General features: G+C 41.2%; 1 protein-coding gene and 1 long non-coding RNA gene across 2 annotated transcripts in view; one reads left to right on the top strand and one right to left on the bottom strand.

Moving 5' to 3' along the window:
• Positions 1 to 2,352, bottom strand: part of LOC146437263 (uncharacterized) — an 89,981-nt gene extending 87,629 nt beyond the window's left edge. The window contains exons 1-2 of the long non-coding RNA XR_014852163.1: positions 1,658 to 2,352; positions 1,125 to 1,175 (exon numbers count right to left, since the gene is read on the bottom strand). This is a non-coding gene — a long non-coding RNA (uncharacterized LOC146437263). The remainder of the gene's footprint in view (positions 1 to 1,124; positions 1,176 to 1,657) is intronic.
• On the top strand, positions 2,190 to 22,071 carry CHIC1 (cysteine rich hydrophobic domain 1). The gene is made up of 6 exons (XM_085060036.1): positions 2,190 to 2,622; positions 9,002 to 9,056; positions 15,467 to 15,622; positions 17,268 to 17,324; positions 17,523 to 17,582; positions 18,199 to 22,071. The coding sequence occupies exons 1-6, from the start codon at positions 2,393 to 2,395 to the stop codon at positions 18,247 to 18,249; spliced, it is 609 nt and encodes a 202-aa protein (XP_084916162.1). The 5' UTR covers positions 2,190 to 2,392; the 3' UTR covers positions 18,250 to 22,071.
• Positions 22,072 to 24,750: the final 2,679 nt, after the last annotated feature.

Genomic DNA, 24,750 nt, shown 5'->3' on the forward strand with positions numbered 1-24,750 from the left:
TAAACAGACATTTTTTAAATACACACATGGGACACAAAAGGTGTTTTTTCTGAAATAGTATATTTTTACCCAGCTTGTCATTGTTCCTATAGGACAGAACACATACACATATTAAAAAAAGTCTACCGAAACTTCAGCTGAACTTTGACTTCAATCTATTATTTAACAGCACAAGATGTTAAATATGAAGCTGGTATAGGAAAGTACCTTTTGCAATTAAAATACTTCCTTTCTTGGTTTGTTACTACCTCAGACTCTCATTACAAAGAGGTCACATAGTAAGTTATGCTTCATTTTACACTCAGTTCAGCAAATTATTGCACCACCTGCTTTAGCACCTAATGGAGCTCATGCCTTAATGCCATCACATGTGTCCTTCTGGCACAGTGTCCATTTAAATGTCTGTAACATTGGCTTGTTTGTTAAATCCAGATCCAGGTTGCATTAAATGGAGGTTTTTGACTTAAACATGAGACTGTGCTGGATGTGTTCGTGTTTGCCACACCTTGCCCTAACACCTGAGTGTCACCACTGTCATATCTAATGTGACAGCTGTACATCCTTGCAGACAAGTACTTGGGGTTTATTTCACCCTCTAGCACACATTCTGTTTGTCCCTCGCTGTCTCATCCTGGTAGAATTTTCAAGACATTTTTATTGGAACAATGCTGAACACATGCAAGGAATGGGAAGCAGGCTTGGCTTTACAGAATCCAAGGGGGATCCCTAAGTGCTCTAAAAAAATCTAACCCAAATCTTCTTAAAGGGCTTGATCCACATCCCAAGTCAGTTCAGAAGTGCTTATCCCAGTGAAAGCTGCATCATGCCAGGCGGGCACAGTGTCACGGCCATGGGAAATCCCAGACTAAACCCCACAAGTTGCCTCTTTAGCTCTCATTTATTCACATGAGCAGGCTGGGGACTGCTCCTTAGCCACCTGGGACGGTCTGTCCCCAGAGTTTACCTTTCTTCCAGAGCAGTGAGCACACCTTGTCAGCACTGAAATAGATTTAACTCCTCTGCTTGCACAGCATGAAGCCAGTTTTGCCAAAAGTCAGTGAAACATCTCAAACTTCATCACTTGCTACCCCAACACATTTACTGTCATGTTGAACAGCACTTACGGCTCTTGGACTTCCTCGGACAGGAAGAGGTGAGCTCCTTGCTTAGAGTATCTGCAGGTCAGGAAACCCGATTTGGATGAATACCATCCAACACTTTATAGGAGCTACACCAATCCTAGAAAAGACAAACACACCCCTCATAATTTCATTTTTCATTCCACTATTGCAATTACAAACACCAGTAATTTTTTTTGCTATTTTCCATTTGCAGTAGATGTGTAATTAAGTGCTTATTACCTTAATAGTAGTTTACACCTGTGTGCTGGCAGAGGCATTCCCCTGAAGTATTCCGAGGGAATTTTTTCCCCAGTTTTGCTCTTCCTACGTGGATTTTCTTCCCTCTCTCCACCCCATTACTCTACACATAACTCACTTTCCAAACCCACCAACAAACCCCAGACAATCACCTACACAGCCCCCGAGCTCCCTTCACCTCATCCACCCCGGGGAGAGACACAACGGATACAAACGAGAGGGGAAGGGGAGGGAAAAGCGCTACCCGGCTGTTTTTATGAAAACCGCCACAGAAACACCTGGAAAACAGGTTTAAAGAGCAGGAGGATCAGCCTGTCCCCGCCTGCCCTCAGCAGCCCTCACGGCTCGCGGCGCCCTCTCGGGGGCGGGAAGGGGCGCGCGCACACCTCAGGGAGGCGCGCCGGGAAAGAGAGGGAGATTTTATAAATACCGTAACTTTAGTGCAGATATTCAGGTCCCATCTACACGGAAGGCTTAGAGGTGGTTGTTGAAAGCAAATTAAAATTCAGTACGTTTTTATTTTCCCGGCTTCCCTATAAGCAGCAAATTCAAACTCGCCTCGGTAGCCGCTGGCGCCGCTCCGTGAGCCTGGCGCACCTGAGGCGGGGCGGAGGGGAGGGAGGTCGGGGCAGTTATAGACGCTAACGATAGTGGAGGTATTTGTATCCCTTGTACACAGAAGGCTTAGAGGGAGTCTTTGAAAACAAGAGTTCAACGAGGTTATTCCCGCTTCGCTACAACCACCAACGGTAACTTCTCTGAGCAGCTCCCCGTGCCGGCTCGTTACCCGCCGCGAGGGAGCGGCGAGGGGCGCGATAGCGACGGCCGCCTCCGGTCAGTAACGCCGGCCGCAACTCGCTCCCACCACCTCCGCGAGAGGCAGCGGCTCCCGGGAGCGCGGGCAGCCCCCGCCGTGCCCCGCACAGCGCGGCTCGGGACGCGCCAACGCTCCCCTCAGCGCTCCCGCAGCCCGGCCGTGCCGCGCCGCGCCTGCGCGACACCCTCCAGCCGCCATGGCCGAGGCGCGGCCCCGCCTCCGCGCGCTTTGCGCAGGCGCGGCGGGAGGGCCGGCGATGAGCGTCCTGCTGCCCAATATGGCGGACTTCGACACGATCTACGAGCTGGAGGAGGAGGACGAGGAGGAGCAGGATGAGCCCGAGCCCGTGGTGCGGAGCCAGGAGCTGCCCCGGCCCCGCGACGCGCCCGATCCCGTAGCGGTACGGGGCGCCGGGCACATCACCGTGTAAGGAAGGAGCGGGGGCAGCGTGAGGGGCCGTGTGGCGGGGCGGAGGAGCCGGGCGGGAGCGCCGGGAGGGTGAGGGCAGCGGGAGTACCGTGCCCGGCCCTGTCGGCCCCAGCCCTGCGCCCCGCGGGGCCGAGAGCCGCAGCCCTGCGCCCCCATCACCCGCCCTGTGAGGGGAACCGTGCTTCTAACGTGGCTGCTTTCCGGTGGCTCGAGGAAACCCCCAGTCGTGCATGAGCAGCCGGAGTTGGCTGTTGGGTGCAGAGGCTGCAGCGCAGCCCTGGCAGCCCTCCCTGGTTGCTCCTCTTTATCCAAACAATTTGGTAGATAAAAAGCAAAGTCCACGCGATGCGAGGACGAACAGGCTGTTCAGCCCATCTCGCCGTGACCCTTGTGTGGCACAGCTGAGGCAGGAGCCCTCACACTGCAGTGCAGAGGAGGCTCGTACCGTGCTGTACTTCAGCTGCTCCAAACTTAGTTGGGAGTTTGCTTTAGATTGAGCGTTTTTATCACTGGAACACAGCGTGAGCCAGAATGTTTGATGCTCATTTGAGCAGTTGAACAGAAGATGAGCAAGCTGTGTTTCCTTATATGTAATGTTTACTCGTAGGGATTTTCTTAGTATTCCTGCTCCAGCAAGCTGGAGAATTAATAGAACCAAGTGCATCCTTAACAAGTTGTTGGTTGTCACATTAATTTTCATGGCAGGGAGGGAAGCATTGAAATTTATGTATTGCAGAGACCCAGCAAGCTTGTGCTGCTTTGGCTCTATGTTTGGATTGCATAAAATGCACATTTCTCTCTGTAAATAGGTGCAGTGTGATCTAACTCCCTGCAGCAAAAGCACTGGGTGGGGAAGGCTCTCTCATCCCACGGGGAGTAGTGTTGGATTTGATGCTGTGTCCTCATGGAAGTCTGGATCAGGCTTGCCTTGAGCTGGTGCCAGTGGAGAGTTGCTCTGCTGCACCGCAGTGCACTTGCTTGTGCTGATGGAATTTCTTTGTGTCCTCACCCCAGATAGCTCCTGGCCTGACTAAAGGAGAGGTGGAACACAAGCAAAATGCTCAAAATACCAAGTACCCACTTTATGAGTTACCTGATTTTAAGTGCTAAACTGGAAAAAACATTACACACTCATCTGCTTTGGTTTCTGTGATGCTTTTGGTGTGTTGGTGATGTTACTGACAGTTTCTTCTTGGCTCCAGCATCTTTTTGGGATGGGCAGGAGCATCTCCAAGAACTAGTGATGTCTACATCAAAAAAAGCACTCTTGTCAGTGATGTGAAAATCCTCAACTAGCTGCATGCCCTTGTAACTACCTGAGCTGAATCCCCATCCAACTTATTTTCCTTTTCTCCCATCCCTCTCAGCTTTCTTCCTGTAACAGGACCTACCTGCGTGGTAGGAGGCAACTTTTATCAGCTCATGATGTATTTTTAAATCTCCTTATACTAATGAAAGCAGATAGTGGATGTTACCAAGAAAATAAAAGTAAACCCTGGACACTAGAGTCCATAATCCTAACTTCCTATTAAATGGGAAGTGTTTTGCTTCCCAAAGAGTTTGTGTGTTGAAACTCTGTCACTTTTTGATCATACAGATGCTGCTGCTTTTGAAATCAGTTGGCTGCAGAAGCAGCCTGCTCCAGTTACTGAAGGGAGAGACGTCATCCAGGAAAACCTGGGTTTGTTTTCTGAACGTGCCTGGAACACTGCTAATAAAAATTTCTGTTCTGACAAGTCAGACATTATTTAAAAGAAAAAAAGAGAACCATTTACCTTTATAAAGCTGTTATTTTTCATGGATTTTTGATTCAGATGTCTCCTGTTCCTCAACTGACACTGGCCTTCTTGGATACTTTTGGTGTATAGAGAAGGGATAATTCTCAAATTCCAGGGTCATTTGCTTCAGGTTTTCATATTCATTTCTCCTATGAAACTCCCAAGTTGGTAGATTCAAACACTGTTAGTTTCTTTCATTTGAGTTTTTATTCTTATGACCTTGTCAGTGAGCTGCTCACTCTAACAGAGTTCCTATTCTGCAGGATCCAACAGTACTAAATATAAATTCCAAGAGTTTGCTGAGGGTATTTAGCAGGATCTTGCTTTTCCCACTTTACTTTTGCTAAGCTTTCTACCCTGTGCATGGTAAGAGTGACCATGTAAAGTGTATTTGTTTTATGTCAGTCAGAGAGGATGTGTGTAAAAATGGTTGGCAAAATTAATGCTCATCTTGTCCAGGATTATCTGAAAAAATTCTCTCGTATTTACTGTTTTTGAAAGCTTTTGAATTTTAGCACAGACAAATTACTAGGTCCTAGTGAATGCCTTTTCTTCTGAAATTCCATTTTGATGAGTTACAAACACCTTGTTTGCTGTTTCTCCCATAGTCAGTGTGACTGTGCTTGGTGTTTCCAAGTATCTCCACACAGACATTTGTGGTGAAGACTGAGTCATCTGCCTAGCAAAGCAAAGGGAATAACTTTCAAAAACAGAGCAGTAAACAAACTGTAACCTGGTTATAAGGTTTTGTTTATCTGGTGTGATTTTTCCATATCATTGAGTCCATGTGGATGGATGGTAATGAAATAGCCATTAAACATATTTTTGCCGTTGGTATCCAGCTTGTGACTCCTGCTCAAGTCTCCTTGCAAGCCTCCTAGTTTTGGCTAGAAGTTAATTTTTGGTATTCTATCCTGTTTTCTGTAGGAGTGCCCCAGGGACCCACAGTCCAGGTGCTGATGAAAAGCTAATTGTCATCAGTTGGGGAAGGGAGGGAAGAGCTGCTTGTGATGACATTTGATTATTATCTGGTATTACTCCATCTTCCACATATTTAAAACAGCAAATGACCTCAGCCTTCTACTCATTACCAAAAACTTCATTTTCCAAAACGTCATCCATGGGTAAGGACTCTCTTGGGTAGTTCTGTTGGCTCCCCAGGAAAGTGCCCTGAACTGGTAAGAGAAATGTTAAATGTTCAAGGAGATTTCAGCTCAGGGCTCTTGAGGAATGTCATCTTTACCCTCTAAAGCTGCACAAAGCTCAGCTGATACCTCATAAAGAGCAGTGTGGGATCTGAGCTCCCCTCTTGCAGAGAGGTTAAACATAACCTGGATTAGGTGTGGGGAAAGGAGCTGTGCTCAGAGGAGGTTGGGGAGCTTGACTAAACAGGTTTAACTTGTGCAGTCGAGTAAGGCTGATTACTATCTATAAATACAGTAGTGGGAGAAATGAGAATGAAGTAAGCTTTAAGTCAAAAGAAATAAAAAGGCAAAGCACCTGTAAATATTTCTCCTCTAGATGTGAGAAGGTGTTTCCAAAGTCTTCCTGTTTCAGTTCTGGGGACAGAAAACCTGAGCTTCTGCTTTGTAAACCAATAAACTTTATCTTGTACCTGTTGCAGGTGAGCTTTGCAACTGGTGGTTCAGGGTGTTCATTTCAGTCCTTGAGGGATTTACACATTTCTCTTATTATACCTCCTTGGGACAAGTTGTGTTCTCTGCCTGTGCAGATGGGGGGAAATGAGGTGATGGGACTTGCCTGCTGCCATCCATGAAAACAGGGAAAGGGACAGAACTGGCAAGTGAGGTCATCCTAGTTCTATTCCAGCCTATAGGAAGCAGTGCCTGGCTTTTAGAGGTGCTTGTCATGCAGCGAGAAAAGTGCTACCGAAGGATGTGGGTGACTGATCTGAATTTCTAAATGTTACACTTTGGGCAGCTTGCACTGAGGAGTCACAGAACTGGCCCAGAAATAAATCACCACCAACTGATGTTGTAAATCACTTAAAGGACAGGTACTGGAGTTGATGTTGTAGTGATTTTTAAATACACAGAATTTTAGAAGATTTCATAGGCCTACTCATGCTAGATAACTAGCTGTTATAAGAAGTCAAATTAATTACCTCTTGATCATGGCTTTAGATCTTAACTTCTTTTCATTAAAGATTCTAATAACACTTCAGTACTTTTACGAAGTTGCTTGCAAAGCTGTACAACTGTATAACATCCTGCTTCAATTTGTTTTGTTTTCTTTAGTTCTTGAGTCTAACTGCCCCATCTAACAGGAGTTAGAATAACCACAGAATAGTCTGTAAAACTTCTAGAGATACTTTAGTAAAACTGCTAAAGGCCATCAGTGATTCTGAGTAAACACAGTATTTAAAGTATAGTTAAAACATAAAGTTATATTATTTAGCCACTTACAGGTGTCCATATGAGGAATGCCTTTCTGTAACTCAGGTTTCTTGGATATGCTGCAACTGAAAGGAGTGTTTTGGCAACTGATAAAAATTTGGGGGTTTAAATACATTTCATGACATCAGCCTTGACATTTAACCCAAAACATATTGTGATCGTGCATTCTGAATCAGAAAGCACTAAGTTACCTTGTTTTTTATGGAAATTGGGGATGCCATGGGAATTTTAATGAGTATATTCAATGAGTGATCAATGAGATAAAAAGTGCTACCTGTGGCTTAGGAAGTGTTTGAACTCTGAATTGTTGAAGGTCAGAGGAGGGTTCTGGGGAACAGCTAGTACATGTTTGCTCTTTTAAATTTCTTCTGCTGTTTCCTAAGCATCTGCTCCTGGTACTGTATGAGTCAGTGTTCTGGACAAGATGGACTTTTGGCATGATTTAGTGGAATTGGTCTGTTATATGAGCAGAGTAAATAATTCCAAGCATTACCTGAATTTTCTTGTAGCTCTTTTTTGATGTTGTCTAAATTGCTCCTACTTTGTGATCATTTCTGGTTGTTCCATTGCTGATGTACAGAAAATTCTGTGCTCCTCAAAGCACACAAAGCTTGTGTATGTGCTTTATAAATTTCATCTCTTTTTTTTTTTTAAGACTGAAAAGACTGCTTCATTGCTCTCCAAGCTTCCTTAAAACTAAATATATAACATTACAAAACCTGGAAGATTGCAGCTTAAAAGGAAAAGGTACAAAATGTGGAGGCTGACTTGCCAGGTTACAAAGAGAATGGAAATGTGCTGTATTCATAACCTTTGTGCTTACCTAAAATCTTATTGTTTTTAGTGTTTGGGGGTTTTTGTAATGTTTTACACAAAAAGTGCCCTTTACAAGAGGCTCTGACTTAAATTATTCATTGGAGAACTGGATTGAACTTCACCAGTGCTGTTGCCAAACATTTCAATTACTGGATTTCTAGAGACAGCACAAGTTCTTCTGTTCTGCCTCTCTCTCCTTTAAGGTTGATTCGAGTTTTTTGCATACTTATGAACAGTTTCCGTCGTCAGTTTTGGATATCTGGGTTATTACACAGTGCACAGGAGTGTGGATACAGTGTTGGGCACTGATGTCCAGGGGAAGGTGTTGGAACCAGATGATCTTTAAGGTCGCTTTCAACCCAAATCATTCCATGATTCTGTGATATTTCAGCAATACTGGTGGCTGTACAAGGGACCAGTTTGGAGTATTGCAGGTGTCAGACTCAAAGCAAAGTTTGTTTCTAAAATAACTCCTACTATACAAATGTGTTTGTGCTCCTCTTTTGGGCAGGGATTCTTTCAGTTATTTTAATTTTTTTGAACACAGATAGTCAGGAGCTGACTTGATTTAACTTTACTAAGCTCTCATCAAACATACAGATTGTAGGTGAGGGCCAGCTGCTGCTTTATTTTGTTAAATTACTGAATTGTAAAGGCTCAGGAGTTTTGGAATTAATGGTAGCAGGTTTGCAAGCCAAGTCCAGCTCCCTGTAGCTTTCACTGATTATAATGAAAACCTTTTGCTCAAACCCCAAAACACTTCAGTGAAGAGTAGACACAGTGATACCCAAAACTTAATTTTCTCAAAGTTCATAGTTGTAAAACTGTCTTTTGTGTAGGCTCTTACATGTTTTGCATGAGGTAGCTTAACTCATCCCAAAGCAAGTTTTTAAAACCATATAGTTTTAATTGGTTATAATTTTAATATGGTTATAATTTTCTAAGATGATGATGATGAATGAGTTCCTTAAAACAAACTTCATCTGTTGCCTGTGGAGCAATTGCATGTGTAAGAAAGTAAAAGGATTATTGAACCTCATAAAACTGGGATTTCATAGCTGGAGGGTTTCTTTTCTTAAAGAAATCAAGGATTGAAACTTACTGCCATCCAATTGGAAAAGAATTTTTGCACTTTTGGAGGTACTGAAGGAAGGCACCAAGCTGTGTTTATCTGTAAATGACTTTATGAATGGTACACAATACCTTATATAAACATAGATCAAAAGCTCATGAAAGAATGTAAAGGCAAGAGAAATGAACAGTGGTTTCTTTTTAAAGTAAAAAAAATCTTATTACATTTTTGTTATTAAGGGAAACAAAATAAGTTAGGTGGAATATATTTTGTTTGTCTCTTTTGTTTTCAAGGTTTGGCTTGAGCAACAAGTTTGATACAGAATTTCCTTCTGTTCTGACAGGGAAGGTAAGTGTGAGCTTAAACTGTTCTTTTCAGTGGGAAGACCCAGTGCATCCAGTGGTTTCTGTGTTGGCTACATGAGCATGAATCCACCAAAGGCTGTTAGCTGTGCCCTGTGTGACCCAGCTGGTTGCTGCCCACTCCCTCAGTGTGGTTTGAAACAAGAAGGAAGGATTTGCAGTGATTGTTATCATTATTGACATTCCAAACACAGCAAAGCTCACCATGGATCTGACTGTTTCCATGCAGACGTGAAAGCAAGACTCACTTAACCTTGCTTTTTAAATACCTGCAGTTTGTGCTCCTTCCTGGGTGAATTAAATCAGTTCAAATACTGGACCTCTCTTTTGAATATGTCAGAGAAGCCTTGAGTTTATTTAGACAGATCTCTGGAAGTGAAACTGTTTTATCTAAATCTTTACAGAACTAAATATAGTCTTAAATCCACAAATTAAATAGGTTTTTAGTACATTTTCACAAATATTGTTTAGTTCTGAAAATTCGTGGTGACAAGTCTCTTGCTTTCTCTGGAGTCCTGTCATCTTACTAAATGCAAGGTTAAGAGAATGTCATTTGTACCTATTAATTCAATCTTCACAAAATTCTTAGCTAATTTTAAATTTATTTTCATAATTGTATTTTTTTAATCTTTTGTTTAATTGTTTTTCTTTTGCTTTTTTTTCTTCCTGTTGTTTCACTCTCTAGTGCTTTGCTTTTGCTTCTATTTCTATCCCCTTGTGCATCTTTTCCAGAATTTGTGAAGAAAAAAGTTTATTTGGCTCTTTCTACTTTATCTAATGTCATCCCATAGAGCTCCACTCCCTCTGCAGCCTCTTGCAGAGGTTGAGTCATACCAACAATACACTAAACACAGCTGGATGGTTGCTCCTGGTCCTGCCAAATCCATCTGGTCTTTTTCCTCCTTCATTTCCACCCCAGAGTACAATGAATAAAATCCTTGTGTTGAAATTGCCTGGCTGCTTTGCCAGCAGTACCCCTTAAAAGCAGGTTCTGCTTGGAGTTTTTGGGTGCTGAAAGTCAGCCTGGGAGTTGTGGCCTTGCTTTAGGATCTCACTGAGCTCAGGACAAGTCCTACTGATTCCAGTGTGACAGCTGGTGACAACACTCTGCATTTTCTGGGAAGCTCTTCCTGATCACTGAAAAGCCACAATACATTTTGGAAAAAGCAATTTTATGTTCTTTTACTGGGGTTGTAGTTTGTTATAAATAAGCCTAGGAAATCTCTAGGAAATCTCTAAAATCTCTAGGAAAAAACATTAAGACTTAATTTGATTAAATAATTTCATCTCGTTCTCTCTAAAATATATTTGGGTTATTAAAAAACCAACCCAAACCTGCAACCAGATCTACCCTTTTTAACACCAGCATCAACGGCTGTCACATTTGCCACTTGATTGTCCTCCTCTTGTTAAATAGACAGTGAACAAAAGCTTAATTTAAGGTTCAGTTGAGTGCTTGGACTTAATTTAGCAAAGAGAGGAAAGAGGAAGTTCTGCTTGGCATTTACCCTTCTTGTTCTGTAGATGTAATCAGTGCTGCAGGAGTGACAGGGGCAGGGATTTGCTGTATATAGGGATGCTTCTCTGGTGAGAATCTTGATATCCTGTTATCTTGTGGATTTGAGGGGCTTTCTGAGCAAGGAGACCTTGGAAGGAAATGAATTCCCTTTTGTCAGGGGAGAACACCAATCAAACAAGAGTAAACACATTTTTCTTCCTGCCTGCCACACACTGCCATGAAAGACATTAAAAACCACAGTTGTGGGTCTTTTGGTTTTTAATACTTTCATCAATTGCAAGAAATAAATAATCTGCTTCTTCCTCTGGCTGAGGCAGTCAATCATCTAAATCCCTATTGAAAATGAAAATTCAGTCATTTTTTGCAGTAAGAAGGTTTTCTTTAAATACCCTGTTAAATAATTCACAACCATCAGTAGTGTAGTCAATTGAGACACCACGTTAAGAACTTCTGTTGTTAAAAAGTAATTTTTTTGCTCTTTATGAAATCAAAATTCATGAATAACAGTGGCTGTTTATATTTACAAATGGTGATTAAAATGTTTACTCTGAACTTGCATTAGTCCTCAGCTACTCTAAGACAATGTCATAGTTTATTCTTATTGCCTGTGTAACATTAAATTTAATGGCTTTGCTGTGAATTGATATTAATAATATATCCCATCTGCTAATGGAGTGAAGAGATGAAGCCATTAGATGGATTTCTCAGTGGTGCTGGTTTTCTTTTGACTAAATACAGATGTAAAAGATGAAGGTTTTTAAAGCAGGATGAAAATCCTAATTAGAAAAAAACCTGTAGCTCCACCTTTCTCCCAGAAGCACAAACTTTTGGGATTTATGCCACACTCTTGTGTTAGTAATTTATTTAAGCTTCCTGCCCTCAGTTTGCTCATCCACATAATGATGCCAGCAAACCTGCTGATTTTCTTTTTCTGACATAGCCCTTCTTCATCCATTTCCTACCTCTGGGTCCCCCAGGTTTTACAGAGCTTGGATAGCTACTGTACATTAGCTTAGAGCTACATGCTTGTAATTACTTCTTCAGTGTAATTGAGCCTTAATTTGTTGCTTTTCTTGGGAGAAGTGAATGTGCACATTTGAGGCTAAAGCATAAACAATAAAATAATAAAGGAAAGGAAAATCCCAGGTAGGTCAGATGTTGGGCCCAGCTAATTCAGATGGATTAATATTTGTCTTGCAGGATGAGACACAAGCTCAGCTGGTTTGTAAATCCTGAGCCAGACTTATTTTCAATGGAACATTGCAAGAAAAGATTTGACTACACTTAATACGGAGGCAATATTTAACTTTTAATAATGTAATTGGACCTTGGCCTAAATTGAAATGGTGGTTAAATTTAAATTCTGTGTGCTACAGGTTTACAGGATTATTAATTCTCTTAAACAAGCTTTTACCAAAACACTCTTCATGATATGGAGCACAATAGCGCACACTGCTCCAGGTTACCAGAAAATGTTGGAGGCAGTGATGCTTAAGGGGAAAAGTGGAATTTCCTGCTCTGCTCTTGAAACAAAAGGGGTCCTGCCCGGAGAGGAGTGTGCAGTGCAGGGCAATGGAAGCCATAAAGTGAGGGCTGGCCATTGTGATCCCATTGCACCGTGTGATTGATAGGGTTGGGGATCATGATGATTGAAAGGGTTGGGGATCATGATGATTGAAGGAGAGAGATCAGGCCTGCTGGGCTTTACTTGCTCCCTTCCTGTGTTTGGAGATCCTCTGCATCCTGTTGTAAAATATTATGGCACCCCCTCCTTTCCTTTTATGTTTTTCTGTTTTTTCCCATCCTGAAAGGAGCTAACGTCCCTTCCCAAGGTGTTCAGCACAGCCAGGAGCAAAGTGCTTATCTCATTCTTTTCAAGAGCCAGACACAAACTTGCCAAGAGGTTTCCAGAATTACTCAAAACTAGGCTTTCTTAGGGAGCTGTCTTTGTGCAGGAGGAGCTGTTAATTCTTTCTTTGTTTGAAATACATCAGTCACTTCACATACACCTTTTAATAGCTGTACCTGCAAGAAAGGCGAGAGTTAAAATTGTGCCAGAAAATCAACAATTCTCTGGTGACTTTCATTTGGATACCATTTCATTATTAAATTGGAACAGCTATTTACAGGTATTTTGTTCTTAATCACTGTGTAACAATGCTTAACTGTTACTGAGCTGTAAACTGAGCAACAAAATTGTGCTTTCTTCTGTTTATCACAACATGAGGCTTATCTTGATCTCCAATTCCTTTAGTTTTAGATGATGTGTCTTAGTGACAGAAATATTTGTTGTGATTCCATTTGCTAAAGGCAGAAACAATCCAATTGTTTGGGTTAGTCAAAACCACTTTAAGTAATTTCATTTTATGTCGTAGACAAGAGATTAATCTTCACATGAAAATAGTTGGTGAGTTAGCGGTAGTGGTACTTTCATAATTTTCATAAACACTTTCATGTTTACTAAGGTAAACATCAGACCAAAATTCGGGAAATGGAAATTTTCTCTTTCTTAGTGGCATCCAGAGTTGGTTTATGGTTTAGCCATTTGCTCTGCAGGAAGGGGAGTACTTCAGCTTTGGTCTCACAACCCAGTATCAAACTGTTAACCTGATGTGAACAGTGACTCCCTAAAAATTGTCACAGGAACAGGGAATCTCTCTGTGCTTTCTTTTTAGGTCCCAAATTTTTCTGCCAGCTGTGATCTGACTCTGGTTGAGTTCTCTTCATTTTGGATGTTATGACAGAGAAGGGTTATTCTTTTTAAACTAAATTCTGGGCTATGCCATTCCATTGTCTTTGCTAGGTTTGTTCAGCTGGATTTGGAGGTTGGGCTGTTTTGTTGTCAAGGTCCAGGAAACTTTGTGTCTAAAGGAAAAGGAAACATTCTCTTTTCTTAGGGAATCTCATCACAAAAGTATAAATGGGGTCAAGAAAAAAACCCTACTCATTTTTATATTTCCAATAAACAGAACGTAAACTTCCAAAGGACTTAGCAAAGGAAGTGCCATTCGTAGATATTTAAATGTGAGGCACATGGAAACTTAACAGTTGAGAATGCCAATTAATGTAGGAGTCTGAGTTTACTTTGAGGCAGTGTGACTGCAGCAGCTGTCTGAGGTTACTGCAAACAACCAGCCCAGATGTTGTTTCCTACAAAACATTCTCCCACGTTGAAGATGAAATGGTTTTGGTCACGTGCATCTGGAATTTGTTATATCCCAACACCAGAGCTGGCACTGGCAAAGAAATCCATAAAACCTTGTTCCAGAGACATGCAAGTACAGGATACTTTGCCACATTACAAAGGGATTTTTTTTTCATTGCAGATGTCCCAGTGCAAAGAATCTCTGGGGGAGTTTTTTGCCTTTTTTTTTCCCTAAACTAAAACGTCTTGTAAAACAGACACATTTTTTTAGTTGCTCCATTTGTAGGTGTAAATGAAAACAGTCCATTTAATGTGGGAGGGGGGCAAAAGAATTAATTTCTGTGTATGTATTCATTTCTGCTATAAAGTAATCACACTTAAATTATGTTCTGATGTTATTAACTGTGGGCCTGGCTTGTGTGCAAGCCCAGCTGCCCCCTGACTCTGTAGTGCCTGGTGACCTGAATGGCCAGGAAACAGATGTTGTATTTATTTACTCCCTTTCCTGCAATGCTTTAAAGAATTCAGCTCTTGTCAATAGGCAGAGGCAGCAGCATCAGGTCCTCTCCATTTCCTGCCCCGTGGCTTTCCCCCTGGTGAAAAGGATCTTTGTCATTAAATGAACACTTTCGTCAGTGTTGCTGCCCTTGTTTGCAGAGCCAGATGAGCAGAGTTGGGCTTGCTTGGCTGGAGGGTTATGGAATAGTTGCACAGCTTTTTGTACAGACTCATTCTAGGGGTTTTTCATGGCAAGTAGGTAGGAAAGGTTTTTTAATTTTTATTTATTTATTGTTTTGAGTTATGCCTGCCTGGTCAAGTCTCTTGCAGTTGGTACTGATTTATTCTGCTTTTTGCATTTGATTGCTGGATTGTGTTGCAGTCAAGGGAGTCATCTTGGAGTCAGTGCATCAAATCCAGGGTTGACATGGCAGATGGAAGTGACTTGGATTCTGTAGGGAAATGAGGGATTTGGGGTATGTGAGTAGGTGAGAAATGGTGCTATTGAAGAAAAGAGCTTATTTCTGATAGAAAATGGGGGTTCCACAGTGACTCTGCAGTGGCAATATAGATATAAAATACTTATTCCTTAATTTAAAAAGCCAGTTTTCAACAGCTAGGCTTTATTCCTAACCCTACAAGATGCATTGCTCTGCCTTAAATACAATCCAGTTCATGTCTTTCTAGGCTTCCCTATTTCAGGAAGCAGCCACAAGGGAAGTTGTGGCTTCAGTATGGACCACTTCAGGAAGTTATTCATGGAAAGAGCCTTCACCCAGGCAGAGTGTAGACTTAGATTGGTATGACATTCATTTGGACAATATTCTCCCTTTCTGTGATACATATCTTTACTACAGAGCTCCCCACAGTCCCTTGGAAAGCAGAAGCTTTTTGCTCAGTGTAACCAGTGCATGTGTTACTCAGCTGTGTCCCAATTCTGATTTTGTCTGGGCCCACTGTGTTTCCAGGCCAATTGATTAATTACTGCTGCAATAAATAAGGATGAGGCTGTTCATCTCTGTGATGTTTGGCTTTTTAATCCAAGTTTGTGCAGCGCCAGCACCAGAGACAAATTAGTTGCAGGAAAGTGACTTTTCACGCTCACTGAGTTACCAATGCTTTAGACTATGGGGTGAAACTGTGTCATTTTACATTTCATTTTAACCTGTAGAGGCAATTTCTGAGAAAACCCCCCTGTGCTGGCTCTCCCTGAAGCTGAGCCCTTCTGTTGCAGGTGGCCCCCGAGGAATTCAAGACCAGCATCAGCCGAGTGAACGCCTGCCTGAGGAAGAACCTCCCTGTCAATGTGAAGTGGCTGCTCTGTGGCTGCCTGTGCTGCTGCTGCACTCTGGGCTGCAGCCTGTGGCCCGTGGTCTGTCTTAACAAAAGAGTGAGTGCATGCTTCAGCTTCTTATTCTATTGATTTTCTGATTATTGGTAGGATTAAATCACTTTTAATGATGTCATCCCCATTTCAAAACCATGGTTTGGTCTCACATTCAAAAGGTTATTCTGGTTTCTGCCTTAGAAAATAGAAAAAATACCAAATGGCACCAAATTACCAACTGAATCAATAGTCTTAGGAGTAGCTGATTCCATCTCAGTTCAAACAGGATGGAATATACAGTACCTTAAATTTCCAGGATTTCTCAAGGTTTAAGAATTGAGTTAAATGTGTGCAGAACTGGACATCAGCCTTCAAAGAGTGGCAGAATTAGACTGAAAAATCACTTTTCCTCTTCATATCCCCCACCCCACTCCTTCCACCCCCCCAAATAAATATTTTTTAAACTTAAAAATCACTTTTTGTGTGCAATAAGCACCATAACATTTCAGAGCTGTGGTTTATTTGCCATATTTTACTGTGCTGTTTCTGTTAGGAACAACCATAAATTTATTTTCTAAAGACTTCCCCCAGCAGAGAATTGGCCACTCCTGTAATCAGGTCCAAAATAGTAACTCTGAAAAGCGCTTTAGTAATATCAGGTAAACGTGACCTTAGTTACCTCTGTGGTTTATGTTTAGAATTGATTTATCACAGCAGTAAATGTTTAGGAAGTGCATTAATGTGTTAACTTGTTGAACTGCTCATCACTGAAGCTGCATCACAAAAAAGTTACAGGACTTGTTTTAGCTCCTCTTAACTGCCTTTATAAATGTAATTATTGCAGAGGAATATGCCTGAGCGATACAAATGGAGTATTTGCAGTTTTAAAACCATATTCAGTATTCTTGTGCCAGTGAAAATCTAAATAAATGCCCGTGGGGTGTTGTAGTATTAATGAAATTCTCAAGGCTACAGAGAATATGCACCAAGTGGGGGAAATGATGGCACTCTGTGGGGGTGTGAGGCTGATAATAATCATGCAGTGATTAAAATTAAATGTGACCCATGCAGGATCATCACAGTTGTCTTTTTGTGACCTTCAAAATCACTGAAACCTGAAAAAATCATCTCCTGTCCCACAACTGTGGAAAGAGCAGGACATGAAGGTCACGCTGGCTAGCAAGAGTTTAAAATACAAACACCAGTTGTTGTGAGCTGGAGCTTGGTGGTGATGAAGGCTTTTCTCAGAATTCACATCACAATTCCATTAGCAAAATCTGGGAATTACTTGTAGGGAAATGTGTGTTGTCAGCAGAACACCTGCAGTGAGTACAGGATTTGGCCAAGAGAATGTGTGAGTGTTTTTTGCCTTGGCTGTGGGAGGTAAAAACACTAAATTCAGAAGGATATCTTACTGATTAAATGAACTCTGGAAAAGTCACAGGCCTAAAATGGATTTGATCTTAGAAATTTTTCCAGCCTTAATGATTCTGAGTTAACAAAAAACCCATGAGTTTCTTTTTTGAAAAAGGATGAGTGGTGAGTTGAAGTGGCAAGATTTCCAGTTACAATCTCTCTTTTGCTTGGTTCTGCTTTTATAAATCTACCTTACTATAAATTAATCTGAGCCAGAAATGCAGTAGGGAGATTCTTCTGGATGAAACTGGCTGCTGAACCATTTCTATAACAGTTCTTACTTCCTTTCTAGACTAGAAGATCAATTCAGAAGTTATTAGAATGGGAAAATAACAGACTATATCATAAGGTAAGAAAAGTCACAGTGTTTGGTTTTTTCAGCTTTAAGAATATTGGCATGAAGGATTTTAGAGTCATGTCATAATTCCTTAGTTTATAGTGATCCTAAATAATAGATCCTAATAATTCACTATTGCCAATGCTTGTTACATTACTCATTCAAACAAAGCTGTGGCACATGCTAATCCCTTGTTAATTATTTCCTTAGCTTGGTTTGCACTGGAAGCTGAGTAAAAGGAAATGTGAAACTAGCAATATGATGGAATATGTGAGTATTGCTTCTGTTACTTACTGCTATTCAACAGAACTGTGATTTAATAGAGAAAATCCTTCATTTAGTGACCCTGTGCAAGAAAATCTCACACAAATGTGCAGTTTGGTCTGAGGGAGTTGGAAAGAGGGAGATCCACTGGGACTTTATAAATACATTGATTCCAATAATTTTTGCAGAAATACTGCATTTTTATAGTAGTGTGCCTTTTTGGCTGGACCTTTTTTGTTTGGGTTTTTTTTTCCTTGTTTTTTTCTTTTCCTTTTGCCAGCTCTAAATTTCACATGATTTAAACAAGACAGACCCGTTAAAAAAACAGAACTTCAAATATTTATGTGATCCTACTACTCCCCTATCCACTTGAACATATAGCTGTGAAGATTGTGTAGACTTTAGACAGAGAGCCACCCCAAAAAAGCCAAGTATCCAGAATCCCTCTATTTCAGAATGACTGCAATCTCTGCTTTGTTACCCTGGGGAACATTCCCTCCTCACAAACTATCTCAGATATATTTAGTGTTATGAATTAGCTAGTGTTGCATAGAAATTGTGCTGAAGCTTTGAACTTTTTGGTTACTGTGTTCTGTTCTTGTCTTTTTCCCTTCTTCAACAGGTAATATTAATAGAGTTCTTACCAAAATATCCCATATTTCGACCTGACTGAGGAACAGCATTGGTCTTTCATGTTACCTGTCATTTTCTACCCTTAGTGCCTTGTAGATGAATTTGGAAAGAAGATGGTCTACTTTGCTGTGACTTTAAAATGTTCTTCAGTAGAAATCTTCCTCGCTGTTACTTTCTTTTGTTAAGAAGAGAACAATTTGCACATTTTTTTATGTTAAACGAGGCTTCTATGTTGCACTCTGAATTTTTAACATTACCAATAACTGATAGAGTTGCCACTAGGGATCTTAACATCAGTGCTGCTTAAACTTGTTCTGAGCATGCTGCCTTATTAATTTCTCTCTTTGCTGTCCTCCAACCTGCATCCTAAAGCTGTGTCATCCTATATTTCATCCTAAGTGTTGCAATCCTAGAAACCTTCAGTAGGAATGTCCAGGTAAACTCCAGTAGTAATGATTTTAGTAGAACCTGCTTGCATAGGACTTGCAATCAACAGCACTGGTTTTGTCCTGCACTTTGCAAAATCATCATTTACATTAGGGGGGTTCATTAGTTTACCCACTATGGATTTGTAAATATTGACTCTTTGCGTAATGTAAAGTGTGGTATGCCAAGGTTTACAGAATGTATTATAGCTCTTATTCTATTGCCAACAGGCCCCCAGCATCTGTTCCATGTGCTCGTTCCCCTGGGATTGTACAGACCCATCCACACTGGTTTTATGGGAAAGCCATAAAGAGTTTGTACATATGTCAGATGTGTAGGGCTCAGTTGCACTTTGTTTAGTAAATGGATGAAAAATGCATAGCATTTCTGTCTTTATTTTTACAAGCATTTCAGGTGGTGTTTGCAGCACCTGAAATACAAAGCTGAAATCTGCTCACCTCTGAAAAAGCTGCATTTATGGGGTAGGTGGCAGCTGCTATTAACAAAATACCCTAAAGTCTCTTTTCAGTGAGGAATATGTGGATGTTAAATTCTATTTTGTTTTGAAGTCAGGAAAAATTAACTTTGAATCGGAGATCTTCATTGCAAAGGAGAAAAATTAGGAACAGCCAAATCAAAGTTGAAGTAGCACCTTTGTTACTTCTTGTGGTGTGGTTGTACTTCAGCATTTTCACAGTTAAGTGACACGATGTCCCTTCCGGTGGAAATAAGTTTTATCTCAGTCAAAGCAGAGTTTCAAAACGTGCTGAGGGGAGGAAGTGGAGCAGCTGAAAGGGCTCCTGAATATGTTTTGGCAGTCAGGCACTGTCTGGAGAGCCACGAATGCCTTGTGGAATTCAGTATTATTTTGGATTCTTCCCTGTTTGCCTGATCTCAGGAAGGGAAGTAATTGTAGAAAAACTTCCTCTAATGGCTGACCTAGGCAAGACCACTTGATAAAAGAAAGCAAATGGAATTGTTCCAAGTTCCCTGCCTTTCCTAACTAGAAATAGCAAAACCCTGCAGATAACTGAGTATCTGCAAGTTGTGGTGGATTTCATTATCAGTGTCCAGGCATTTCTTTGCAGCATCTTGACTCCCTGCAGCATCATCCCAAGTTGCTTTTTAGTTTCAGGGTGACTTGGGGTTTCCTCTGAATGTATTTGCATCTCTCCAGTTTGCAATATGCTATTACAATACAGTATTTGTAAGACCATTGCATCCTAATACCTGTAGTAGGTCAGATTCCTTGTACACAGTGTTTACAGAAGGCCAGTTTTATGCAAGTTGTTACTCAAAGGGAAGTTTGTGCTGTTCCCAGTCCCATACTGATGCTTCAGAGTCTGAAATCTGCACATTTCATGCAGAAACTTTGTTTGACTGGTAGATTGGTGACAACTAAATGTGTAATTGCATTTGGAATGTGAATAAAAACCTCCTGTGTTGTTTGAAATTATCATTAGCTACACCTTGCAAATCCGATTTCAGTTGCAGAACCAAGCAAAGTGTTGTCTCCAATTTATTTCTTTTTTTCTTCTTTTTTTTTTTTTTTTTTTTTTTTTGGGATGAGTGTTAACTGGAAGCAGAGAAAATAATGGCAGAAAAAGGCAGGGTAAACCAAAACTGAAATGGCACACCCAGTTCTTTGGGTTTCCCTGACAAATGAGTTTCTGGAGTAATTAACAGAACAATGGAAGTTTCTTACTGTTCTGCCAGAACTTTGTTGTGCAAAAAACTCAAGAAATCCCAGCAGGTTCTGATTTTCTTCTTCACTTGACTCTGTTTTCTCACTGTACTTGCCCAACTGGGAGAACAGGCACTTCCTGGGGGATCACAGAGTGGCTTGGTTGGAAAGGACCTAAAGCTCCTGTCATTCCACCCCCTGCCATGGGCAGGGACATTTTCCACCAGCCCAGGTTGCTCACAGCTCCATCCAAACTGGCCTTGAATGCTTAAGCACAGAATATTAGTTTTTAAAGTTTACATTTCAAGTACATAAATCCTATACATTTTAATTTGTCCTTAATTTTTAATTGTGCAGTCTTCAAACCATGAATGGGTCTTGTCTTTGTGTTTTAATTGACATTTAACTGTGTGGCCATAAAGCAACTGGTAAAGAACCAGAGCCAAACCTGCCATTTACAGTAAGCTCCACATTTTAATAAGTAGATAAATTTGCAATAAAATGCAAAACCAGCAGCAGTATTATATTTGCATGTGAAAGACACAGGATCCACAGCTCACTGAAGGGTGAAGGCAGCTGGCAGCACTGCTGTGAACTCTGGTCACAGGTTCTTTTTGCTTGGGCTGTCCTTTAATACAAAACCATCGCAGGTAATTCTGTCGCACAAGACTGGAAATGTCATTTGTGACACTAAATCATCATCAGTGTGAGGTGGTGAAGTGTTCATGGAGGATATTTGTCAGAATTTGTAGCAATGTAACAGATTCATGTCAGCAGAGTGAGTAGAAGTGGTAAAGAAAGTGCCTTGGCTGGTTCCAACACCATTGTGCAGAGAAGGAAGAAAGGGAACTGGTCCCTCTCAGGAGTGGGAGTTTGCAGCAGAATTTTAAAAGCAGCTACTGTCTACCAAATCAGTGTTTATTTCTTCACATAAACATGTTGACACTAATTTTGTTCCTAGATTTTATCCAGGAAATAGTTGGGTTTGTATCTAGAAAGTTTTGTATCTGGAGAGTATTGAAGGAATACAAAACAGTGGCAGAGCATCAAAGCTCTTCCTTAGTCATTCCCCACCTGCACCTGCAAAGGTGTTTTACCAGAGGAGGAACAAAAAATGTTCAAACACACACAACTCCAGGGAGTGTGGGTTCAGTTGTAAATGGGTGACTTTAAAACAAAAAAAAAAAATTTATTATATCTGGTGTGGTTTTGATAAATTAAAAAAAAAGTTCCTATGCTTTTCTTGATAGGTACAAAACTCCATATGCAAAACCATAAATGGATGTTTATTATTGTCCCACTGACAGTTTACTGCATTTTCTTGTCAACACACTACCATTGGAGCAATAAAAATGTCAAGCTATTAATATTCACCATAAATTATTTATCACTTTAGTAAGCATAATGTTATGTGATTCTTCTGCCATTCTTTTGTTTTCTGCTTTTGGTGTTCTTACAGTGTTGTAACATACTTGTATTGCTTCAGAAAAGTGGTTTTGTTTAAGCTGTATGAAACTGTGTTCTTAACACTTTTATTCTGTTTACAAGTGAACAGCCACTTTTTTAACAGGACCTCACATCTGGAGAGTTTTCTCTCTATTTTTTATTTTAAATGAAAAAAAAATTGTAACTGAGCTTGCTTTCTACAATTTACTGCACTGGCTTGTGCCATTGAAAGAAGCTGGAAGTCAGACATGCTTCATCACTTTGAGACATTTTTCTTTAATTAAATTCAGAGATGAAAACCTTGAATAGTGCAATGTGTTTCTGGAAAAAGAATAATGGAAGTGTTTTGCGTCTCCCCTGTAGAGGTGTTTCAGTGGGATGGCAGCAGTGGTGGGGTGTGTTTAAAGCAGACACATCTGATACAGCCAGACCAGGGGCTTGGCTGGTTTAAAGAACAAGACTTGGAAAGCTTAGGAAGGATTTCCAAAGAAGAAAACTGCAGAATTCTCATCATATCTAGTTTTCCTGGTGCTCCACCTTCCATCCAGGGCAGTAGTGGAGCCACCATCCCTGGAAGTGTTGAAAAAATGTGTGGATGTGGCACAGGAGGATGTGGTTTAGTGGTGACCATGGTGCTGCTGCTGGTTGATGGTTGCACTCGGTGATTTCAGAGGTCTTTCCAACCTTAACGATTCCATGATTTGGTGGATGGGCTCACTGTAAGGACTACTTGAAGGAATCTCTTCCTGAGCATTCCTCTCCAAATTGTAGAGGTTTTCTCCTGTGCTGTAGTCACACCTCAAAGGGAGCCAACCTGAGCACAGACAGCGTGTGAGGGTGAACAAATGCCTGGCTCCCAGAAGGGTTTGTGCCCAGCACAACGCTGCCCTTTGTGTGTGTGAACAGCCTGGATTTGGAGCTGTGAAAGCAGGACTTACAACTAAAGCCTTTGGCTCATCCCTGAGGGAAACATCTGCATTCCTGCAATGGGCACGTGCAGTGTTTTTGTTGGAAGTTGTTTTGGGCAAACCCAGGAGTGGCAGGGCTGATGGGCTGCTGGAACATGGAACTGATACTGGATGTTGGCTGAGAAACGGAGGGAATGTTACTGGGATGTTCAGCCAAAACGGGGATGAGGGGCTGAGTCAGGAGTTAATCCCCTCGGGGGGTTCAGATGTAATTGCCCAGACTTAGCAGCAAAGGGCTGTGCTAAGGATATTTGGGATTTGGCCCTGACTATTGGAAGGCAGTCTCAGACCTGTTGGTAGTGCAGCTTTGCTGTGGTGTCTCATTTATAATGCTGTGTCTGTCAGTTGAACTGTTCCAGCTGAGTTTATTTTTCTGGTTAAGCTCAGAGAGACTTCAACCCTTCATTTCTTAGACCAAATTAAATGTTAGCCTCCTCTCAAAAGCAAAGTTCTCTGTTCCTGTCCATCCAATTTGCATTTATTTGAATTCATTTTCCTTGAATAGGGGTTAACCAGAAGCAATAGTGCAGATAGTGTCTCATGACCAAAGCACCAGATATTTATTTCAGTGTTGATGGTTCCCTTTTTTCTCTGAAAAGAATGGGATCCATTAAATTTAAAGGGTCACATTTGTCTCCTTAGTGGCTGTATTGTATTTCTGATCCATAGCTGTTCTGTGATAAGTTTGGGACTATTTCTCTCCAGCCACTTGTAGTTTATCCAAGTTCCCTGCAGACACTCATCATCAGTCCAGACTCGGCATCTGACACTCTGTACTGGTGAATCTCTCAATATTTCCATTATTGTGTCCTCCCAGTCCTCCAGTTCTCCCTGTATATGTGCCCCCAGTCTCCCTGTAAAAAGTCTCTGTCATGGACTGATTCAGTCTGCAAAATTAACAAAAATTGGTTTACTAAAAAGATTAGTTCCAAGATTGATGCCTGCATTTTGCTCCTGATTTTCTAAATGCCCTTTTTACTTAGTCCCTGACCTGGTTTAAATATTTCTATTATTTCTGCATCTGACTGAATCAGTAATTTCCTTGTGGTTTATCTGGGGGATCGAATAAGCCTGGACTTGGTTTTCACCTGTTTATTTTGTAAACATGCAAACAGCAGATTTGGGCCTGGGCTAAACTGCTGAATTCTGCATTTTCTCTGATCACTGAATGTGGTCAGATAATGATCTTTTCAATATAGTCACAGTTTATTTCACATTCTTTGTGTAAACCTTATGATCCATAATATCCTTTATTGAGTAGTAAATTAGAATTTCTTCAGGAAATAGATTTCTATATTCAGTGGTAACAAATACAACCTGAGATTTTGGCTAGAAAAAAACCTGCTTCTTAGTAACAGACCTGGTCCCATGGGATGGGTAATAAAATTGGGAAGAGGAATTACAGTAGCTCTCAGAATAAGAAGAATTTAAAATTAAAAGGTAACTATTAATCAAAAGGTAATGACTGATCTGTATTTAGTGTAAATTATGTGATGTGGAAGCCTGAAGGAGTAATTGAAAACTTCTGGTTCTTCAGACAGTTTCTACAGGGCTCTCCTTGGACTTTTTTGACAGTGAAGTGTCTGAATAGAGCAACAGTCGAAAGGAATTCTGTGTTTATTGTACATGGGCAGCCATGTTGCAAATGGACAATGATGTTGGCCACTGCTGAGGCTTGTCAGAAGTGGCACTTCACCACCTCTGTCGGGTTAGGCTGAATCCAAGGGTGTAACCAGGGATCGCATCAACTCTGGGGGACCTCTGGGGGTCCCGTGGATGTCCGGTTCCTGTCCAGTTCCTACGGTGAGCATTCCTTCAGCATTCCCAATGCAGCAGCCAGCAGGGGACAAGGACAAGGAATGGACCACAGCCGCATCGGAGCCACGGGGGGAGAGGTAGCGTTTTAATCCGCGATTTTTCTGGTACTGTTAAGTGCATGGAAGAGGTAACTTGCTTTGGGATTCTCTGTAGTTGTAGTTAGCATTAGTGCTGAGAATCAGCTTGTTCGGAGTTTCTT

This window comes from Lichenostomus cassidix, chromosome 4A, assembly GCF_008360975.1.
Source record: "Lichenostomus cassidix isolate B80296 chromosome 4A, HeHo_3.0, whole genome shotgun sequence".
NCBI lineage: Eukaryota > Metazoa > Chordata > Aves > Passeriformes > Meliphagidae > Lichenostomus > Lichenostomus cassidix.

Coding starts and splice junctions, on each gene's coding strand:
- CHIC1 (XM_085060036.1), top strand. CDS start 2,393: ATGGCCGAGGCGCGGCCCCGCCTCCGCGCGCTTTGCGCAGGCGCGGCG. Junction 2,623..9,001: donor GGCGCCGGGCACATCACCGT/GTAAGGAAGGAG, acceptor TTTGTTTTCAAG/GTTTGGCTTGAGCAACAAGT. Junction 15,623..17,267: donor TGGTCTGTCTTAACAAAAGA/GTGAGTGCATGC, acceptor CTTCCTTTCTAG/ACTAGAAGATCAATTCAGAA.